The 19,459-nt window shown below is 42.1% G+C and overlaps 1 protein-coding gene across 1 annotated transcript in view; it reads left to right on the forward strand.

Moving 5' to 3' along the window:
- ABCA13 (ATP binding cassette subfamily A member 13) overlaps positions 1-19,459 on the forward strand; it is a 520,700-nt gene that overhangs the window by 228,028 nt on the left and 273,213 nt on the right. Inside the window, exons 36-38 of the mRNA XM_010374424.2 lie at positions 6,830-6,967; positions 8,054-8,234; positions 10,930-11,148. Coding sequence (XP_010372726.2) covers positions 6,830-6,967; positions 8,054-8,234; positions 10,930-11,148 — 538 coding nt within the window. The remainder of the gene's footprint in view (positions 1-6,829; positions 6,968-8,053; positions 8,235-10,929; positions 11,149-19,459) is intronic.

Consider the following 19,459-nt stretch of genomic DNA (forward strand, 5'->3'; position numbering starts at 1 on the left):
ACTCTCCCCAAGAGCCTGATGAAATTACTCACACTAGTTAATTAGAAACGTACTTGCCCTTCCTCACATGTTGCTTCCCTTGGAAACCACAGAAAAGGCTCTTGTTCACATTACCACAACACCCCTCCCTGCTTCCCCTGTCTCCTGACTGACACTGGTGCTTCCCTGTGTGACCCTGTGTGGTGTGTCATGCCTCCTTCTCTTGGGGTCTGTGAGTAACAAAGTATAGTTGCAACGACAGTTAGCTCCTGATTTGTTGGCATCATCATACTTGAGTAATAATAAAATCTACATTGTAAAACACTGTTCCAAAGTCTTCTGTGGGTAGGAGGGTGTCTCCAGATGGGAGGTAGGAGACAGGTGAGAAATTTCTCTCTTTTGCTCTCTGTCACACACACACACACACACACACACACACACACACACACACACACCCCATACCCCAAACAAATGCTTTTCTCTCCATTTTCTTTCTTTGTTATAAAGTGACCCGGTGAGTATGACCCCAGCATTTCTCAGCCCCGCTGTCTGACTGGGAGACTCTATAGATCCAGCATCAGATCATTTTCTGGCCTGCAGGGCTCTGCATCAATTGGAGGTCTCCACGCTTGTGTCAAGAGCTCACAAGCAAACATCTGGTCCTCTGGAAGAGTTTTCATTGCATAAACTCTTTTTATATGCTTCCAACTAAATTTGATTCTGCTCTATCTGTCTAATTTCATTGACTTCTTCTTTTATCACTGTCAGTTTTGCGGGGCAATGCTAATTAGTTTCCTGGCCTGCATAAGCCAGCAGGCAGTTCCCCTTGAGGAGAAAAGCTTGGTGTAAATGGAGGGCCTTTGCACATATTAATGTGCCCAATTACATCTGGTAATGTGAGCAGGTTGTATGTGCTTCTAGAGTGTGCACATAAACCAAGTTTGGATTTCTAAGCAAAAGCCGATTGCAGAGGCAAGCCAAAGAGCTGAACGGCCGCCATGCCAACTTGCATTTGGCTGCTCTCTGCTTTAGTTAGATTAGTAGATTAATTAGGAGGTTTTAAAAGTCCAGACGGATTACAGCTGAGATGGTTTAATTAGCAAAGCAACCCTTAATATTCAATTTATTTCCAATTTATTTTTTCCTAACTCTGGAATGTCTTTCGTAGTTTGTTTCTACTTCCCATCCCTGAAGCCATTACCTTAGATCAGGCCTCACTGTGCCTGATCTGGACTTACAGCGAGTTAGAGTGCCCTTGTAACTCCTTCCCACTCCTCTAGGTATCCCCGACCCCAGCACCTCACCTCTGCATCCTACCTCCATGTTGACACAGAGTTATCTTTTTTAAAAATAGACCAGATGGACCATGTCCCTCCCCTGCATGACAGTCTTCCCCAACTCCAAAATGTCTAGAGAATAACTAATATCCTCAGTGGCTCCCAGGCCACCTGAACCTGCTCTGCTGCAGATTCACTGCCTCTCTCTCTCTATTCCCGTCGTGCTGATGGGGAGTTGGGGTGCAGTCTCCAGTGTACTCAGCACACCCACACAGGGTAGCCAGATAAAATACAGGGCACCCAGGTAAATTCAAATTTCCGATAAACTACAAATAATCTGGGGGACATATTCATACTAAAACATTACTTGTTGTTTGTCTGAATTTCAAAATTGATTGGACATCCTGTGTTTGTATTTTCTGAATCTAGCATCCCTCCCAGCATCTCTGTCTTTTCATTCTCGCTCCTTTTTCTTGGGTTGAAGAGCCTGCTTTTGTTTTGCATAGGTAGAAACCCTACAATGACAATATTGTCTTGCGTTTTTATCTCAATGATTTTTTTTTTTTTTTTTTTTTTTGGTCATCTGTACTAGAATGAAGGTCCTAAGAAGGTGCAGTCTCTGCCTGATTCATCTGTGTGTCCCTCATACCACTAGAGGGTGTGACTAGTTGATTTCTGTGTGATGACTGACATCTCTCTGGACCAGGAAGGTCTAAACCGGAGAACAGAAGGGCAAGGGATACGATGTTCCAGATCTAGGGGACTTCTGCTGTGTTCCTTCGTCACTGTGCTGAGGCCTCACCTGTCCTGCTCATTCTTGGGCTGACAGCTGGAACTGTGAGCCCTGGGAGATGAGCCAGAGTCTCTCCTCCTACCTCTGTGCAAAATGCTTAGTCATTCATTTCTCAGCAAAGCATCTCCCACAGTAAGTCAGGGCTGCAGTAAAGTGTCATTTCCCAAAGACTCAAGTGAGAAAACAAGGACACAACTAATAAAGAGTAATGACTTGGCTCCATTGCAAGAAACTGGTGACTCCTGACATTGTTGCAGTTGCCTATGTGTGCACGCTTGTGTGTGTGTACATGTGTGCATGTGCGGCATGAATATGTGCATGTGTACACGTGTACTCATGTGTGTGAATGCCTGTGTGTGCGCATGTGTATGTGGGTGTGTGTGTGTCACACACACATGTATGGTGATCCTCACTTTTAGTCATGGCCCAAAGTTTGAAATCATATTTATCTTTGTACCACTTCCACTTATATCGAAGTGAAGCAGAGCTGAGGCTTGCTTTGGGATTTCCTTGCTTACACTCACAATGTGAAGGTGTTCAATGACTTCATTTGGAACAGGCAAATTGTGCCTTATTTCACCTTTAGAATGTGCATGTATGAAATATTCTTTTCTCCCCTGTGGTTCTGAAAACTTGAGCTGTAATACATCAGATGGATATGTGTTTATTGTAAAATGTTTGAAAAGTTTATGGAGAAACAGGAAAAATTTTTGAGGAAGCAGAAAAAAAAAATTCAATTATCTCTGATTTCACTAACCAGAACTAACATTTCCCAGGCTTTTTCCAGACAGTTTTCTGTACCTAGTTGGGTTCATACTGTATATGTAAATTTCCCTCTATGTTTTTAAAAAATATTTTTATCATAAGGATTTATCCACATCTTTGAAAGTACTATTAATGGCTGCTCAATATTTCATCAAATGAAAGTAATAACTTCCTGCACCTTTCTCTTACTTTGCAAGTTTAAATAATTTCTGCTTTTTCTATGTTCAGATGTATGTTCCCACTTTTTCATTGTGTCATCTAGAGTCCTGGAATTTTAATTACTAATTCAAATATATAAACACTTAAAGGCATCCGGATCCCATTGCCTACCGTCCTTGCTAAGGGTGGTGCCCACTTAAGCTGTGACTGAGTGTGGCTGCCTGGGAGGCCTCTCAGCCCAAAACCTGCAGCTTTGTGAGAATAATCTTCCTGATGTATTTGCTCGCTTTCTATCTCCTTTGATTTCCACACACTCATTGTTCATGTATGTATCAACAGGGGTTTATTGTGTAATTGGTACTGGAAGAAACCGTGCTTCTTTCTTGTTGTAAAAGGCAACTCAAAGCATCCTCATGGCTGCACTTGCGTATTCAGACAGGCAGGAGCTGCTAGAGGAGAAGCTAACCAGTGTGTAGCTTCGGGAGCCACCAGCTGTGCATCACTGGGCAAACCTTTCTGTTCCTCCTTTTCTTATTGGGAAGATAGAGGTGATAATTGTACCTGACATGTTGGTGGTCACAGGACTGTGTGAATTAATACAACCAGATACCCTGGACAGTGCCTGGAACAGAGTGAGTGGACTGCTGGCTGTGATATGACCTGATTATCCAGCTGCTACTCATCCTCTTCCTACAGAGGGATGGTTATTGCTTTGCAAGGTTCTTGGAGGATGCCTGCCTGCATTAATTTTCTCAGCCTGCAACAACAAAGTACCACAGACTGGGTGGTTCAAACAACAGGAATGTATTGTCTCACAATCCTGGAGGCCAGAAGTCTGAGATCAAGGTGTAGGCCTGAGTATGTGGGTATATGTATGGGCTGGTTTTTCCCAAGGCCACTCTCCTTGGCTTGCAGATGGCATCATCTCCTTGTGTCGTTCCTGTGTATCTGTGTCCAAATTTTCTTTCAGGAGGACACCACTCACATTGGATTAGTCCCCGCCCTTGTGACTTCATTTTGCCTTAATTACCTCTTTGAAGACTGTGTCTCCAAATATAGTCACATTTTGAAGTACAAGGGGTTAGAACTTCAACCTATGAAACCTGGGGAGACACAACTCAGCCCACAGACAACAGTGCTACTTCTGACACCAGCTCAACAGCTTCTCTTCACTTTATTTATTTATTTTTTTGTAACTTTTAAGTGCAGGGGTACATGTGCAGGTTTGTTACATAGGTAAATGGTGTCATGGGGGTTTGTTGTACAGATTATTTTGTCACCCACGTATTAAGCCTAGCACCCAGCAGTTATTTTTTCTCGTCCTCTACCTTCTCTCACCCTTCACCTTCCAAAAGGCCCCAGGACATGTTGTTCCCCCTCATGTGTTCTCATCATTCACCTCCCACTTATAAGTGAGAACATGCAGTATTTGGTTTTCTGTTCCTTTGCTAAGGATGTTACCTTGCTAAGGATAATGGCCTCCAGCTTTATTCATGTCCCTGCAAAGGACATGATCTCATTCCTATTTATGGCTGCATAGTAGTCCATGGTGTATATGTACCACATTTTCTTTATCCAGTCTATCATTGATGGGCATTTGGGTTGGTTCCAAGTCTTTGCTATTGTGAATAGTGCCACAATAAACATACGTGTGCATGTGTCTTTATAATAAAATGATATATATTCCTTTGGGTATATACTCAGTAATAGGATTGCTGGGTCAAATGGTATTTCTATCTTTAGGTCTTTGAGGAACCACCACCTGTCTTCCACAATAGTTGAACTAATTTACACTCCCACCAACAGTGTGTAAGCATTCTTTTTTATTCACAACCTCAGCAGCATCTGTTAATTTTTGACCTTTTAATAGCAGCCATTCTGTCTGGTGTGTGATGGTATCTCATAGTGGTTTTGATTTGCATTTCTCTAATGATCACTGATGTTGAGGTTTTTCCATATGATTGTTGGCCCCATGTATGTCTTCTTTTGAGAAGTGTCTCTTTATGTCCTTTGCCCACTTTCTAATAGGGTGTTTGTTTTTTGCTTAATTTATCTAAGTTCCTTATAGATGTTGGATATTAGACCTTTGTCAGATGCATAGTTAAGCATTCCTATACAGCAACAACAGTCAAGCCCAGAGTTAAATCAGTAACAAGCTTCCATCCACAATTGCCATACACACACAAAATGCCTAGGAATACAGCTAACAAGGGAGGTGAAAGGTCTCTACAAGGAGAACTACAAACCACTGCTCAAAGAAATCAGAGATGACAAGAACAAATGGAAAAACATTTCATGCTCGTGGATAGGAAGAATTAATATTATTAAAACGACCATACTGCCAAAAGCAGTTTGTAGATTCAATGCGATTCTCGTTAAACTACCATTGATATTTTTCACAGAACTAGAAAAAAATGTTTTAAAGTTCTCATGGAACCAAAAATGAGCCTGAATAGCCAAGACAATCCTGAGTGAAAAGAATAAAGCTGGAGACATCACACTACCTGACTTCAAACTATACTACAGGGCTACAGTAACCATAACAGCATGGTTCTGGTACAAGAACAGACACACAGACTAACAGAACAGAATAGAGAACCCAGAAATAAGAATGCACACCTACAACTATGTGATCTTCAACAAACCTAAAAAAACAAGCAACGGGGAAAGGATTTTCTATTTAATAAATGATGTGAGGATAACTGGCTAGATATATGCAGAAAATTAAAACCGAACCCCTTCCTTATTTCCATATACAAAAATTAATTCAAGATGGATTAAAGACTTAAATGTAAAACTCAAAACTATAAGAACACTGGAAGACAACCTAGTGAATACCATTCAGGACATAGTCACAGACAAAGATTTCATGACGAAGATGCCAAAAGCAATTGTGAGAAAAGCAAAAATTGACAAATGAGATCTAACCAACCTGAAGAGCTTTTGCACAGCAAAGGAAACTATTGACAGAGTAAACAGACATTTCTCCCATTCTATAGAATGGGAGAAAAATTTTGCAAACCTTCCCTTTACTTTTAAAAGGTAATGGATACATGTGCTCTCCTTTGAGTGCCTGAACATCTCTTTCTGTTTTTTTGATTAGAAAGTGCGAGGGCTTGCATATCTCTCTTCTGCTTGATGATCAAAGTGCTATAATAGTCTTTATACAGGCCTTTTAAATTCTAATCAGTTGTAGAATTTAGGCCTTTAGGTAAGTTGCATTCATCAAACTTAAACTAGAATGGATGTGTTAAAAGAAAATTGGAAAGTGTTAATAATGAAATCCCTTCTCATTTCAGCATGTAATGAGGGCAAAGTGAATGTTAAATGGGCTGAAATGAATTTGGAGAATACTTTTGAAGAATGATAATATGTTTCATATGGAAATGTTAGCATTATGAATTCTTCTTTGTGGATGTTTCAATCGATTAATCCCCTCATGCACTTAACTCATGCTCTTCCCCTTGTTTAGGAATCCTTGCAAACATCAAAGGTAGGCAAAAGAAGAACAATGACAAAATAGAAGGGCAGTGCGGGACAAGGTGGCAGTTTACTCTGGGAATATTCAGCAATTATCCAAAAAGCGTTTATTGAACCCCTACTCTAAAGATGTCTTGGGGGAAGTGGATGAGAAGGGCTTTTAGCACATGGCTGTGGATCAGACTGAGAAGGGAGAGTTAGGGCTCCACTGCAAAGCTAATAGCTGTGCCTTGGGATGTCACTTTTTTGTATATGGGACATATATTAAAAATACTAACATGGAATGACATTTTATATTAATTACTTAAGATATTCTAATACAGTACCTTCATCTAAATAAAAAAATTAAACTAATTTTAATTGTCTCCTCTTTTAGGAACATTTGGTCTACGGAAACCATGGTATTTCCCCTTTACTGCCTCATATTGGAAGAGTGTGGGTGTCCTGGTGGAAAAAAGGCAATATTCTCTAAGTTCCAGTCTGTTCTTCTTCAATGAGAACTTTGACAGTAAAGGTTTGTAAGGAGTAGAATTATTAGATGCATGTATTTTTCCTCTGATCCATTTTGATTTTTTTGTTTTTTTCTTTGTTTTTCTGGTCTAGCCTTTGCAAGTGTGTGCTGATTCGTAGAGACACTTACATTTAGGCTGTCTTGGGCTGGTAAACAGCTACAAGGCCAAGATGTGAGGCAGTATGCCCTGACAATGTTTGTTCTGTGAAATCCAGGAACCCCAGGGAGTTCCCATTTTTTATTATTTAGCATCCTTCCCTGTATGCATTATGTGCATTTGTGTGTATATTACAATGTAGTAAAATTGAAGTGTTAGTCCCAAAATGAATATGTGTAAGAAATAAAAGCAAAGATGGGCAGCTACCCTATGTAAAACACTTTAACATTTTTAAGTGTTCTCACCCATGCTGGTGTATTCAGTGTTCCTGTGTGAGGGAGAATATCGCTGTCCCTTACAAATAGGGATTGTGGTTCTCAGGAGATAGGGGCAGGACTGTGCCTGTGCCTCTGCACTCCAGAGTCATGGCCTATTCCTGCAGGTGCAGGCACAGGGCACCTCTGCCAAAGGATGAATTCATAGGCCATCTCCATGGAAACAGAGATGCATCACTCAGAGATAAACAAGCTCCCATTATGATAGGTTTAGATTACAAGTCAACATTGTACTCTAAACAATCTAAATATTTTTCTGAATTATGAATCTTTTAGGAAATGTGGAACACATCGACAGGCACCTATCCATTCTCACCTCCTCAGGAGACTATTTCTCATGAACATTTTATGTGTAACTAATCTGCCTGTTGTTTTTTCTCTGCTTAAACCAAAATACATGTGTGTGTTTTCATTTTTATTTCTTTTTTACAAAATGGTTATCATAAGGGTTCAAAACTTTGTAATCAGTGATATCACTTAATGTTTGCCATTATATAGTCTGCTTCTTGTTCTTGCTAAAGAAAGATTTTTGAGTTGATTTGTATGCTTCACAGAGCTGGAATTCAATTTCAAAGCTGAACACTGCATTAATAAATATGAGCATGATCTTCAGGGCTTCTGAAGTCTTTTCACAATGAATTTTCATCTCTCTCACAGGGTCATCACAGCAAAACAGGGAAGGAGAGCTTGAAGGAAGTCCCCCGGGAGTCACCTTGGTGTCTGTGACCAAGGAATATGAGGGCCACAAGGCTGCAGTCCAAGACCTCAGCCTCACCTTCTACAGAGACCAAATCACTGCCCTGCTGGGGACAAATGGTGCCGGGAAAACCACTATCATGTGGGTGCCATTTTACCCTTATCAAACACTGGGCATTTGATTCTTAAAATTTCAGTTTACCTGTGAGACAGAAGGTTTGATTTCTTATCCTTTTTTAAGAATTTTGAGTCTCAGTACAGAGTTTAGAGACACAGGTGAAAGGCAGAGCCCCTCATGAGTGCCTGTGTGAGAGAGGCCCTGTGTCCTCAACCGCACAGGTGCACTGTAGGCCTGGGGCCCTGTCAAAGGGTTAAGGTGGATAGCTTTTTAAAAGCCTTAATTCTTGTATTTTCTACAAATAATTTATCATGTTGTACTTTAGTCTTTGCAAGTCCTTTGGCACTTTCAACATTTGTCCCAGAAGTATCATCTAGCTTGCATATCTGTAGGAAGAGGAATATCACAGTGGTATTTGCAATTTTTTTAAACACCTGATTATTTTTCTTTTCCATATTCTGGTTTTTGCGTGGTTCTTTTTTCGTTAAAGGTGGATGTTTGGTTTAGGATCCAATGGCTTTAGATTTGATTTAAAAATCAAATCATGTGCTCCCAGAGAAACAAGGAATTCAAACACTCACAGCCTTGGGCTGGCTGTGGAAGTGGAGGTTTAAGGTTCAACTGCTAAAATTATGAAATATCTCTTTTGAAAAAATCGCTTTCTCTTTTGTTCTTTTTCTCACTAAATATGTAGCATGTGATTACTTAAAACAATGAGAAGGGCTTTGCCTCAAACTTAATAAGAAAGGTAGAACAATAACACATGAAACTTCAGAAATCTCATATTGAAAAAATAGAAAGAGAGAAAATGGACAGTTTTTATTTGTTCCTCGGATACAGAAATGGACTTGGAAATGAGTCTGAGTGTTTTTTTAGTGTTTGAAAATTAGGAAACCACAAGTTACACAAATAATGACTCAGCCAGACAGCTCCTCTCACCCTGCTTTTACTAAGACACATTTCTTACAAGGAAAACCTGAGCTGCTTGTTTAGCAGAATGATGAGAATTACACTTGGAGTTTCTTAATGATTTAAGGTTCAATGAGACTGTGTTGCTTTTAGTGTACATTTGTAGTACATTTTGAGTCATCCTAAGTGGCTGCCTCCACCTGGCAATTCTTAGATGAAAGGCTGAGAGATCAGTCAAAGATGGGATCTTCACTATTTAAAACAACCATCTTTGAGACTTCTAGGGAATGTGTATAAACTATTTTATAGTCTCCCCCAGATAGGTTTGAAAATAATATAGGAAAGAGTTTTAAGTTCATTGAGGTTTAATTTTTGTGCAGTCAACAGTATCTGCTGATGTGTACAGTTTGATGAGTTTTGACACATTTGGTTAGTGCTGGAATGAGCACCACAAATACAGAACCTTTCTATGCTGCTCCAAGGTTTCCTGTGCTCTCCTTTGACCCCGGCCTTCATGTGACCACTGATCTGCTCTTTGTCACTAAAAACTAGGTTACTTATTGTAGAATTTCTTGTAAATGGGATCATGTCTGGCTTCTTGTACTCAGCGGACTGTTTTGGGGACCCAGGCATGGTGATGGTGGGTCAGCAGCCTGCTCCTTGGGACAACTGAGTGGTATCCACTATATGGAGGCAATTCAGTTTCTTTATGTTTTCATCTATGGGTTGTAATTGAGGTTGTTTCTCTTTGTCAGTGTTTGTGAACACAGCTATTGTGAACATTTGTGCATACAGCTTTGTGTCGGCACACATTTAATTTCTCATGTGTGAATACTAAGGAGCAGATTTGCTAGGTCCTGTGGTAGGGGCATGTTTAACTTTTCAGAAATAAGGGACCAATTTAAAACTTAAATAATAAACTTCCTGAAACAAGGAAGCAGAACTAGGCAATTCTGAGGCTTCTGTCGGTAAAGTTGGTCGTGTTAGCTTGTGGTGGCCGGCTGCTTGAGTTCTTGTGGTTTTAACACACACAGACTATCCCGGGAGCAGCGGAAGGAAGACCGGCCCCACAGCTGGGGCCTAGCCTTGCATCTCTGTTTTGCTTATATTTAATGATGAGGATTTAGGTATATATGTCATTTCTTTAGCATGTTTCCTCATCTGTAAAAAGTTGAATGTTATCATCTTAAAGTCCCATACAACTATAATGCTCTATGATCGCAGTTCAGACTTACAATGGTTCAACTTAATGGTATTTTGACGTCATGATGGTGTGAAAGTAATACACATTAGGTAGAAACCATAGTCTGAGGACCCATACAGCCATTCTGCTTTTTACTTTCAGTACAATATTCAATAAATTGCAAGGGATATTCAACACCTTATTATAAAATATGCTTTGTGATAGTTGATTTTGCCCAGCTGCAGGCTAATGTAAATGTTTCGGGCACATTTAAGGTAGGCTAGACAGACTAACCTGTGATGTTAGGTAGATTACATGTAAATACATTTTGACTTACAATATTTTAAACTTTTGATTGATTTATTGGGACATCACCCAATCAGAAGTCAAGGAGCATTTGTATTTCATGTGGTAGCATAAACATTATGTTAAACTCACATTTTCAAGATCAACCAGCCAACGTGCCCTCAAGCTCCTCACACCTTTTAACTGATTGTGTAAAAACCAGGACAGCAGAGGGTGAGTGCTCTTGGCAGGATGCATGTGCCATCCTGGAGCTGACTGGATTGCTGACGCTCACAGTGTCACCAATGCATATTCTCCATGCTGTCTTATTTTCTCTGGCAGATCCATGTTGACGGGGCTCTACCCTCCAACTTCTGGAAACATCATCATCAATGGCAAGAACCTGCAGACAGACCTGTCGAGGGTCAGAATGGAGCTGGGTGTGTGTCTGCAGCAGGACGTCCTGTTGGACAACCTCACCGTCCGGGAACATCTACTGCTCTTTGCTTCCGTAAAGTCTCCACGGTTGACCAAGAAGGAGCTGCATCAGCAAGTCAATCAGTTAGTAAACAGTTATCTCTCTGCTCCTCCTGCCTCTGCCCATTGTGTAAGGAAGAGAAGACACTAGAAAGACACTTAAAAAATCATCTGTGTCTACATTTATAAGAGGAAATAATTAGCAAATGGTTGTTAACTATGGAATTATGACACAACCACCAACACTGAGAATGTCAGGAAAGGCTTCTGTGGGAAGGCATTGAATTTGATTTGATTTGTCTTTGATGTGGGGAAGAGATGAGCATATGTAAGCACAGAGGCTGTTGATAGAAACTTTGTGTATCTAGAGCAAAAGGTCCCTAGGGGCGTCCTGAAATGAAAAGAATGAAAAGGCAACAGGAAAACTGGTTGTCAAGAAACTGATTAGTCTGCCTTCTCTCTCTTTGATCCCTAGGTCTTCCTCAACTCCTTCCTTCCCTCCTGTCACACACACACACACATACACACACACACACACACACACACACACACACACACACACACAAAGATTAAGAAAAAAAGAGCCTTGTTAATCATGCTAAGGAGTTTGAACTTCATTGAGCAAGTAGGTGTTCATGAGTGGGGGATTGTGATTAGCCTGAGATCTGGAAGCTCTCTCCTGCCAGATCATAACAGGTACCATGGGAGAGACTGAATACAGAGTGGCCAATGTAGGCAAGAGGTGGTGACAACCTGATTTATGGTCATGGCACTGTGGTGCATGGGCCAGGAAGATCTGTATTTGAAGACTATTCAAATTTAGAAGAATCAGGTCATGCTGACTAACTGGTTGCACAAGGCAGGGAGCAGAGAAGTCCTGGTAGGGCCACGAAGAATGGGTAGGATATTGGTGGGTCCACATGGAGAGCTGAATCCTATATGAAAGTGGAATAGCACAAGGAAGATTTAGAGTTGAGAATATGTGGGGAGAGGTGGAAATATGTGGGAAGAGGTGGAAAGGAAGTAGGGTATCCAGGATGGGAAGCAAGGCAAAAGCAATGCAGTGTGCTCTGTCTCATTGGACACTGATAGAAGTTTAGACCAGAGGTAAAAGGGAGAGACAGTAGGTTCCTGATTAGAGAACAAAGTGATGTTTGAGGGTGATGACCATGGATTACATTATGGATTGGAGGGGGAAGTGGAGCAATGAAAGTCAAGGAGAGTAGCTGGAGGTGGAAACGTTAATCCAGTGCTGAGGTCATCGATTCAGCAAACAGTGGTAGTTAAGTGTGCAGGCCATCTGTCCTGTGCTGGGCTCTGCCCCATCAGGAAGATGTATGGCTCTGGCCTCCTGGGGCTAGTGCCACGTTCTCAGCAGTTCCAGTGGATGGACTTTGCAAAGCAGAAATTCAACCATGGCATGAGCGTGTGGGGAAGGGGCCCTTGGAGGCAAGTGTGTAAGCATAACTGGTAACAGACTGCACATTCCTAAGAAGAAAATGTGAATGTAATGAATTCTTACAGATTATTGTTATTTTACAACATTTTTGTAAGCTTTACATTTATAAATAAGTATTTACAATCTGCATTTAATTAAGGTGAAAGCTCACAGGGTTTGGTCGTTAGTTTGTATGGTGTAACCTTATTTCTTTACCACTTTTTCCACTACATGCTTCAGGATGGTGGAGCTCTACCTTGATGTTTCTAGCCCCTGGAATGCTGAGAAAAAGAGGAATGAGTTTTAAAGTTGTCACGCATTCCATGTGCCTTTGGCGATATGACCAGAGACCAAGCAAAACATTTGTAACGCGAATGCTCCATTCCACCCTTCTTTTGCTCGGCCTCTCCATCTGCCATTGCTTGCTTCTCCATCCCTGCTGTTGCAGGTCACCCTGCACCATGTCTCTGCAGAGATGCCAGGGCTGCAGCTGGCCTTTCTGCTTGCTGTCGGCTTCTTCTCCCCTTTCCTTCAGCCCCTTTGGCTCACTTTTGCAAAGCTTGTCTCACCCCCAAACCGAACCCACAGCTGTTCTCCCCAGATCATTGTCTAGTATCCTGATGTCCCCTGCTTTCACCACTCCACATGGAGTGCTCCTTAGAAATGTACCCAGGTCCTGGCCCTTCTCTGCCCACTGCCCTTCAAGGACTCACATCACTCGGGGTATAATCTAAAGATATGGAGGCCTACAATTGAGTAATTTACATTCTTGTGTCTATTGTCTCAGATCTATTATGAGTGCCCCCTTCCACCTCAAAACCCTCCTCCTTTGGACTATAAATTTATAAGGCCCTGTCAGTCTATCTTGGTTTACCTGATCCTTCATTGTGTGGTGGCAGCTGCACTGGTCTCGTGGTGGTTCTCTGAGCACACTGAACAGGCTCTTCGCTGCGTTTGTGCTGTGATGGGCTCGGCGTGCACCCTGCCTCACTGCCATGCTGGCCTCTTCTCAGACACCATCTTAGAGCAGACTTCCTGAGCATTCTGTTCAGAACACCTTCCCGCTCACCCTCCTGAGTCCCCTCTATTCCTCTGGCTCTTATTTAAGACATTTATCATTTCATGACAGCCTCTGTGCATTTGTCTTCTGTTGCTCTCCACCAGATAGCAAACCCCTTAACTACAGGGACATAGTCTGTTTGGTTCGCTGTAGTATATTAAGCATTCTTTGAGTTGAATAACTGGATTTTTTTCAATTGTTATTTTTATGTATTTCCCATAAGTTATTGGGGTACAGGTGGTAGGTATTTGGTTACATGAGTAAGTTCTTTAGTGGTGATTTGTGAGATTTTGGTGCACTCATCACTTGAGCAGTATATACTGCACCATATTTGTTGTCTTTTATCCCTCAACCCCTTTGAATTCAGACAGAAACCTCAGGTACAAACAGTGAAGCTGAATAAGCTCTACTGGGGTGTGTGTGAAGTGGGTGTAGGGGGTCAGCTGCCCCTGCTTGTATGCTGAGGGATCATAGCAGAGGTAATGATTGACCTGGGGTTGACTGCAGTGGGTGGGCTGCAATATGTTACAGCATGTGCAGCTTAGAGGGTCCACAGGCCTCCTTCTTGCAGGCACAGGACAGGCTGGAGAAGCTGGACAACACTACAGAAGCTTCCTAAGCCTTGCAAGATTTTAGGTTTTGTTCTGTAGGCTGTCCATGGGCATGAGGCCTCTGGAGAGTGCTGAGCACCTGGCTACGGTGGCCACCCAATGGTGGGTCACACACTCTCTCCAGTTGCAAGTGGAGAATGAGGTGGGCTGGAGTGGGCCCAAGTCGCGGGGAGAGCTGGGGGCTCCTGCACTAAGAAAAGATTAGGCCAGGAGGGGTCCAGGAGGGTGAGGAGGAAAGGGAGATGCAAACCCAATGGGGAATAATAGAGGAGGGGGTGTCCATGGGAATCCCCAGATGTCTGGCTCAGGCAAGCACAGTGTTTTTCAAATACAGTTGACTCTTGAACAACACAGGTTTGAACCCTGCAGATCTTACTTATATTCAAATGTTTTCAATACAAGTAACACTCAGTGTGCCTACCTCTTCTGCTACCTTTCCATCTCCTCTGCCTGACCTGCCTCACCCACCTTTGAGATAGCAAGACCAGCTCTCCCCTTCCTCCTCCTCCTTCTCAGCCTACTCAACGTGAAGATGACAAGGATAAAGATCTTTGTGATGATCCACTTCCAGTTAGACAATAGCAAATATAGTTTCTCTTCTTTATGTCTTTTTAAATAACAATTTTTTTCTCTAGCTTGCCTCATTGTAAGCATACAGTTTGTAATGCATATAACATACAAAAGAGGTGTCAACTGACTGTTTACATTATAGGTAAGGCCTCCAGTCAACAGTAGAATATTAGTAGGTAAGCTTTGGGGGAGCTGGAAGTTATACACAGATTTTTGACTGTGTGCAGTGTGGTGCTCCAAGTCCCTGCATTGTTCAAGGGTTAGCTGTGTGTATAGAGAGAGCCTCTTTGAGAAGTGGATGAGAGGAAAGTGATGAGTTTGTCTTAGAGATGTGAGTTTAAGGAGCCTGGAAGTGTCTGATGCTGAGGCCAGCTGTGGTGCTAGGCTCCCACCAGGGCACTGCCAGCCTGTGCTCCTGCCCAAGCTGGTTTTGCTTATTTATTGGCCTCCCCTCTACTGCTACCTCAGTTTCCTTGGTGTGCCTAAATCCTGAGATCCTTCAAGGACCAGATCCCCTCTCACTGCGTCCTTGGGATGTCGTGCAGGCCACGTGGGCCAGGGCAGGAAAGAAGCACCCTGTGGGCTCTCTCAGATGGACAGAGGGGCCTTCTGCTTCCAGTCTCACCTCTGCAATGGCTACTTATGTTTTATAAATGAGGACTTTCATTTGTTTAATACCTTTTCTTGTGCCAGCCACTATGGTGGATATGTGCCAGGAACTTACATGAGTGGTCTCATTCAAGTGTCTTTTCCCTGGGATACAGGAAGGGCAGAAGCTCCAGGAGATGGTGCCATGCAGCTCATAGAGGGAAGCCAGGATCTGACCCAGGACTCTCAGATGCAAAGTGCTTTCTGTTGCCTTTCCTTCAAGCTGGCCACTATGCTGTAGCGTGTGGGCATGGCCTCTGGGAAGACAAAACCGACCGGGCGGAGAGAGGGCAGATTCTCTAGCACATTTCTAGCATTGATGCCCTAATGGGAGTATGGACACCCATTGGAGATTCCAGGAGTCTGAGAAGTGAAGGTGATTTGTTAACAGTTACTCTCCCCGGGGCTAGTGAATGCATGAGCTTTAAAATGCACTCTCAGAACCTGGCAGGCAGGGCAGGTGGGTCACTAGCAACCCACAGTGGGGAACGTGTGGATGAAGGATCACTGGTGCATTGTGGAACCTGCCTCTGGAGCATTTCTCTTGAAGGAATCTCACCTGAGTAAGGTCAGATTGCACACACTGGATCCTAGAGGGGCCAAGTGAGGCAATATTATGGACATTCTGTTGGAGATATGAAACAAAACAAGATCACAAACCCAGAATATGGCAGAGGCACATATTACCTAGGGGCTAGGATCTTAAAGGAGGGCATTGGAGAAAATCACGCTCATGTTACCCCTGAAAATCTTTTAGTGGAGAGCAGCGTTGGAAAGTGACAAACTGGTTCTCTAGAAATGTACCACTGCATTGCACAGTTTTATTTTCCCATACTTGGATGGGATCAGTATTTCTGTAGATGATCTCAAGTTGAAATTCATGGCTGTGTTTAGATACCATGTATACTATAAGTGCATGTGTAGAAAAAGCCAAATCTCCTTCTGGATGGATGCTGACACTGTGAGGGCTATGTGCAAATTAAGCCTGAATTGATGGAAAAAGTCCTTGAGGGACAGAAGTCCATTGTTAAAGTGATGGATGATACTATACATTTTATTTAAATCATTTTTTCTTCTTTTGTCCCCCGCTCAACATTCATGTTATTGTCATAATCTCTACTGGAGGGCATTCTCTACTGGAAGGTGGCTGGTTCACATCCCATGCTGTCTTCAGAGAATGGCTGGAAATAGTAATAATGTTAATGACAGTGGACCCTTGGAAGTACAGGGAAAATATTTAGTTTGTACTATTCAAACCTGTCTTGAATTTGAGTGGGTACTTAATGAGAAATAGCTAGGTATCTTATGGACTGTATATTACGAGATAGCAAATTGTCTGTGTCCAACCTGATTTCTTAAAACAAGTCATAGGTTACCTATTGTAATTTTAAAAGGTGCATCTACCCTAGACCACAGTAAACTCTATTGTGATTGAGATTGGGAGCTTAAATCAAGCACCTAACAATGCTACATTTGCTTCATCTTACTTGGGTGCCAGGCAACCTTAATGATTATCAGCGCACAGCATGTTACCTAGCAACAAAGCCAATTTGCACAAAAGCAATCAGAATAAGATCATGTTTTAGGACAGTAGTCTTCAATTAGAGAAAGGGAAAACTACAAACATCTGATTTAGATCCAACATGCTCCCTATTAGTCTCCTGTATCACCACTTGGTTTCCTTAATGTGTAGCTTCATTAAAATGCGAGTTCAAGGGAGGTAGCATCCCTGCTAGAATCTTTAGAGTAAACATGTGTCAAGATTCAGATCATTACTGTTTTGCCCTTAATTTGGCCTAGAGAAGATAAGCGTAGTCAAGAGAGGAAATTTCTCAGACCTTTAAGTCAGTGTGATATTGTTATGTAGTTAATGTTATCACTTAGAGTTCTGGAGTTCACCATGCAACTCAGGTTGGAGGCACATTTGTTTGATAGTAATGAGATCACAGAGGGCATAAGTGAAGGACGAGTAGAAGAGGGGACAAAGCACATTGATCCCTGGACACTCCAACTTGGAGTGTATGGAGAGATGGGGAGAAACCAGCCAAGCAGGCAAGAAAGAGAAACCAGTAGCAAAGGTGGAAGACAAAGACATGAACCAAGTCCACTAATGGTGAGGGTGTGATCAGACCTTAAATACGGTTGAGGGTCAAGTAAAATGAAGACTTAAAAAAATGGCCTTTGGATTTAGTATGTGGAGGGCTCTAGTGACCTCCAGAAGGCAATTTTAGTAGTGTGAAGGGAATGAAGGTCTTATTAGAGTCAATTAAAGAGAGAATGGAAGAAGAGAAATTGGCAGCAGCACATCTTAGGAGTTTTGCTGCAAAAAAGGCAAAGAAATATGATAGTGTCAAAAAGGAACAGTGAGGTCAAGAGAAAAAGTGCTCCTCTTCCATTCAAAGAATTCAAAGACGGGAATCACAGCAGCATATCTATACACAGATGAGAATGCCCCAGTAGAGAATGAATAATTGGATTGAGCTACAGAGCAGGTGGCTTGCTGGAACTCTATTCTGTATGGGACAGGGAAAGGGATTTAAACAAGAGACAAGGGGTTGTCTCTCCTGAGAGCCCAGCAGGCTCACTTCCAATAGAAGGACCAAGGGCTGAGTCTGTGAGTGCTTCCATTAGCTTCATTGTTTTTCAAGGTAAAGAGTGCATGCACAGAAGTGATTATAAAGTTAACTAGTCAGAAGAGGAGGCATGGAATTGAGAGCCTGGAGAAGCTGTGTTTGTTAGAAATTACAAGGTCTAGGATGTTACTTGGTTGTGAGTAAATGGGATTGGTGGAGTGAAGGGAGGAGATGCTACATCAAATACTAATAAAATCTCTAAGAATAGCGATAAGAGTAGAGCTGAAGAAAGAGACAGTGCACAAGAGCAGATTCAGGGATGGGTAGATGACAACAGCAGTGACAACACCACCCAACAGTGGATGATATGCTCAGATGACCTGAGATTCAAGGCTGGGGTCTTTAGCAGAGGTGGGGAAGGTCACAGTGAGACAAAAGGAGTCAACTGCCCCACATGGAGACCAAGTGAAGGAAAGAAATAGCAGTTATAGAACAGGATTTATGATGGGTATGTGTCCTGGCTCAAGCCTCTCTCTCCTGTCTTATCTGAGGTCGTTGTATGGCTTTCCCTGTACTTTAAGGACAGAATTTCTTTGTTCCTTGCATATGCTAGTCTTTCTCCCCTAAGTCCTGGCAAGTGGTTTCCTCTTTTTTTTTTTTTTTTCCTGGAACATACTGTTCAAGCATCCCCACTTCACTTACTCTCACTACCCATCTGACTAATTTCATATGCCACTTTCTCTGGAGTCAGAGGGAATCCCTGCAGCACCTGGGACTTTATCATTACCCTACTTACTTCTAGTCTTATTATAATTTCTTGCCTGTCTTTTCCACTAGACCTTGAATTTCTTGAATCAAGGATAAGATTCGATTTATTTCTCTAGCCCTAGCAGGTGGCAGGTGCCAGGCATTGTAGGGGTTCAGTAAACATTCCTTGAATAAATGAATGAATGATTAAAGAGCAGCATCTGAAATACATTCTCTGGTGCATGAGTCTCTGGGTCTTAATAGGAGAAAATATATTTTCCTCCTTTCCCTGCTGCCTAGCAATGTTCTCAATTAGAGGATTTTCGTGTCCTTTTGAGAAGGAATTTGGAAATGTAACTTTGCAAAAATTATTTGCTTCTTTTTGGTATTATAAGATCAATAACTACTAGAAAAACCCTAGCCTCTAAATAACTTTAAAATTAAAAAAAATTCAACAGATTAAAAACTTCTGGCCAGTGTTTACAAATTGCTGTCTTCTTTCATTTTTAAGTCTGCTGTAAGCATCTGAACAATGCCCAGAAACCAGCAGAGTGGAAATGACTGGGCTTTGCAATGGGGTTCTCTCCCTGCCGCAATGATGGGTGTTCAGACATTGTTTTGCTGACCCCAGCCAATGCCTCAGTGGCTTAGAGTCCTAGGAATGTGTCATTCTGTGCAAAATAAGTCAAGGACTTTTACTTCCATTGACCTTAGTGGATATTAAATTCACTGATTAAAATGCCATGAG

This window comes from Rhinopithecus roxellana, chromosome 6 (genome assembly GCF_007565055.1).
Source record: "Rhinopithecus roxellana isolate Shanxi Qingling chromosome 6, ASM756505v1, whole genome shotgun sequence".
NCBI lineage: Eukaryota > Metazoa > Chordata > Mammalia > Primates > Cercopithecidae > Rhinopithecus > Rhinopithecus roxellana.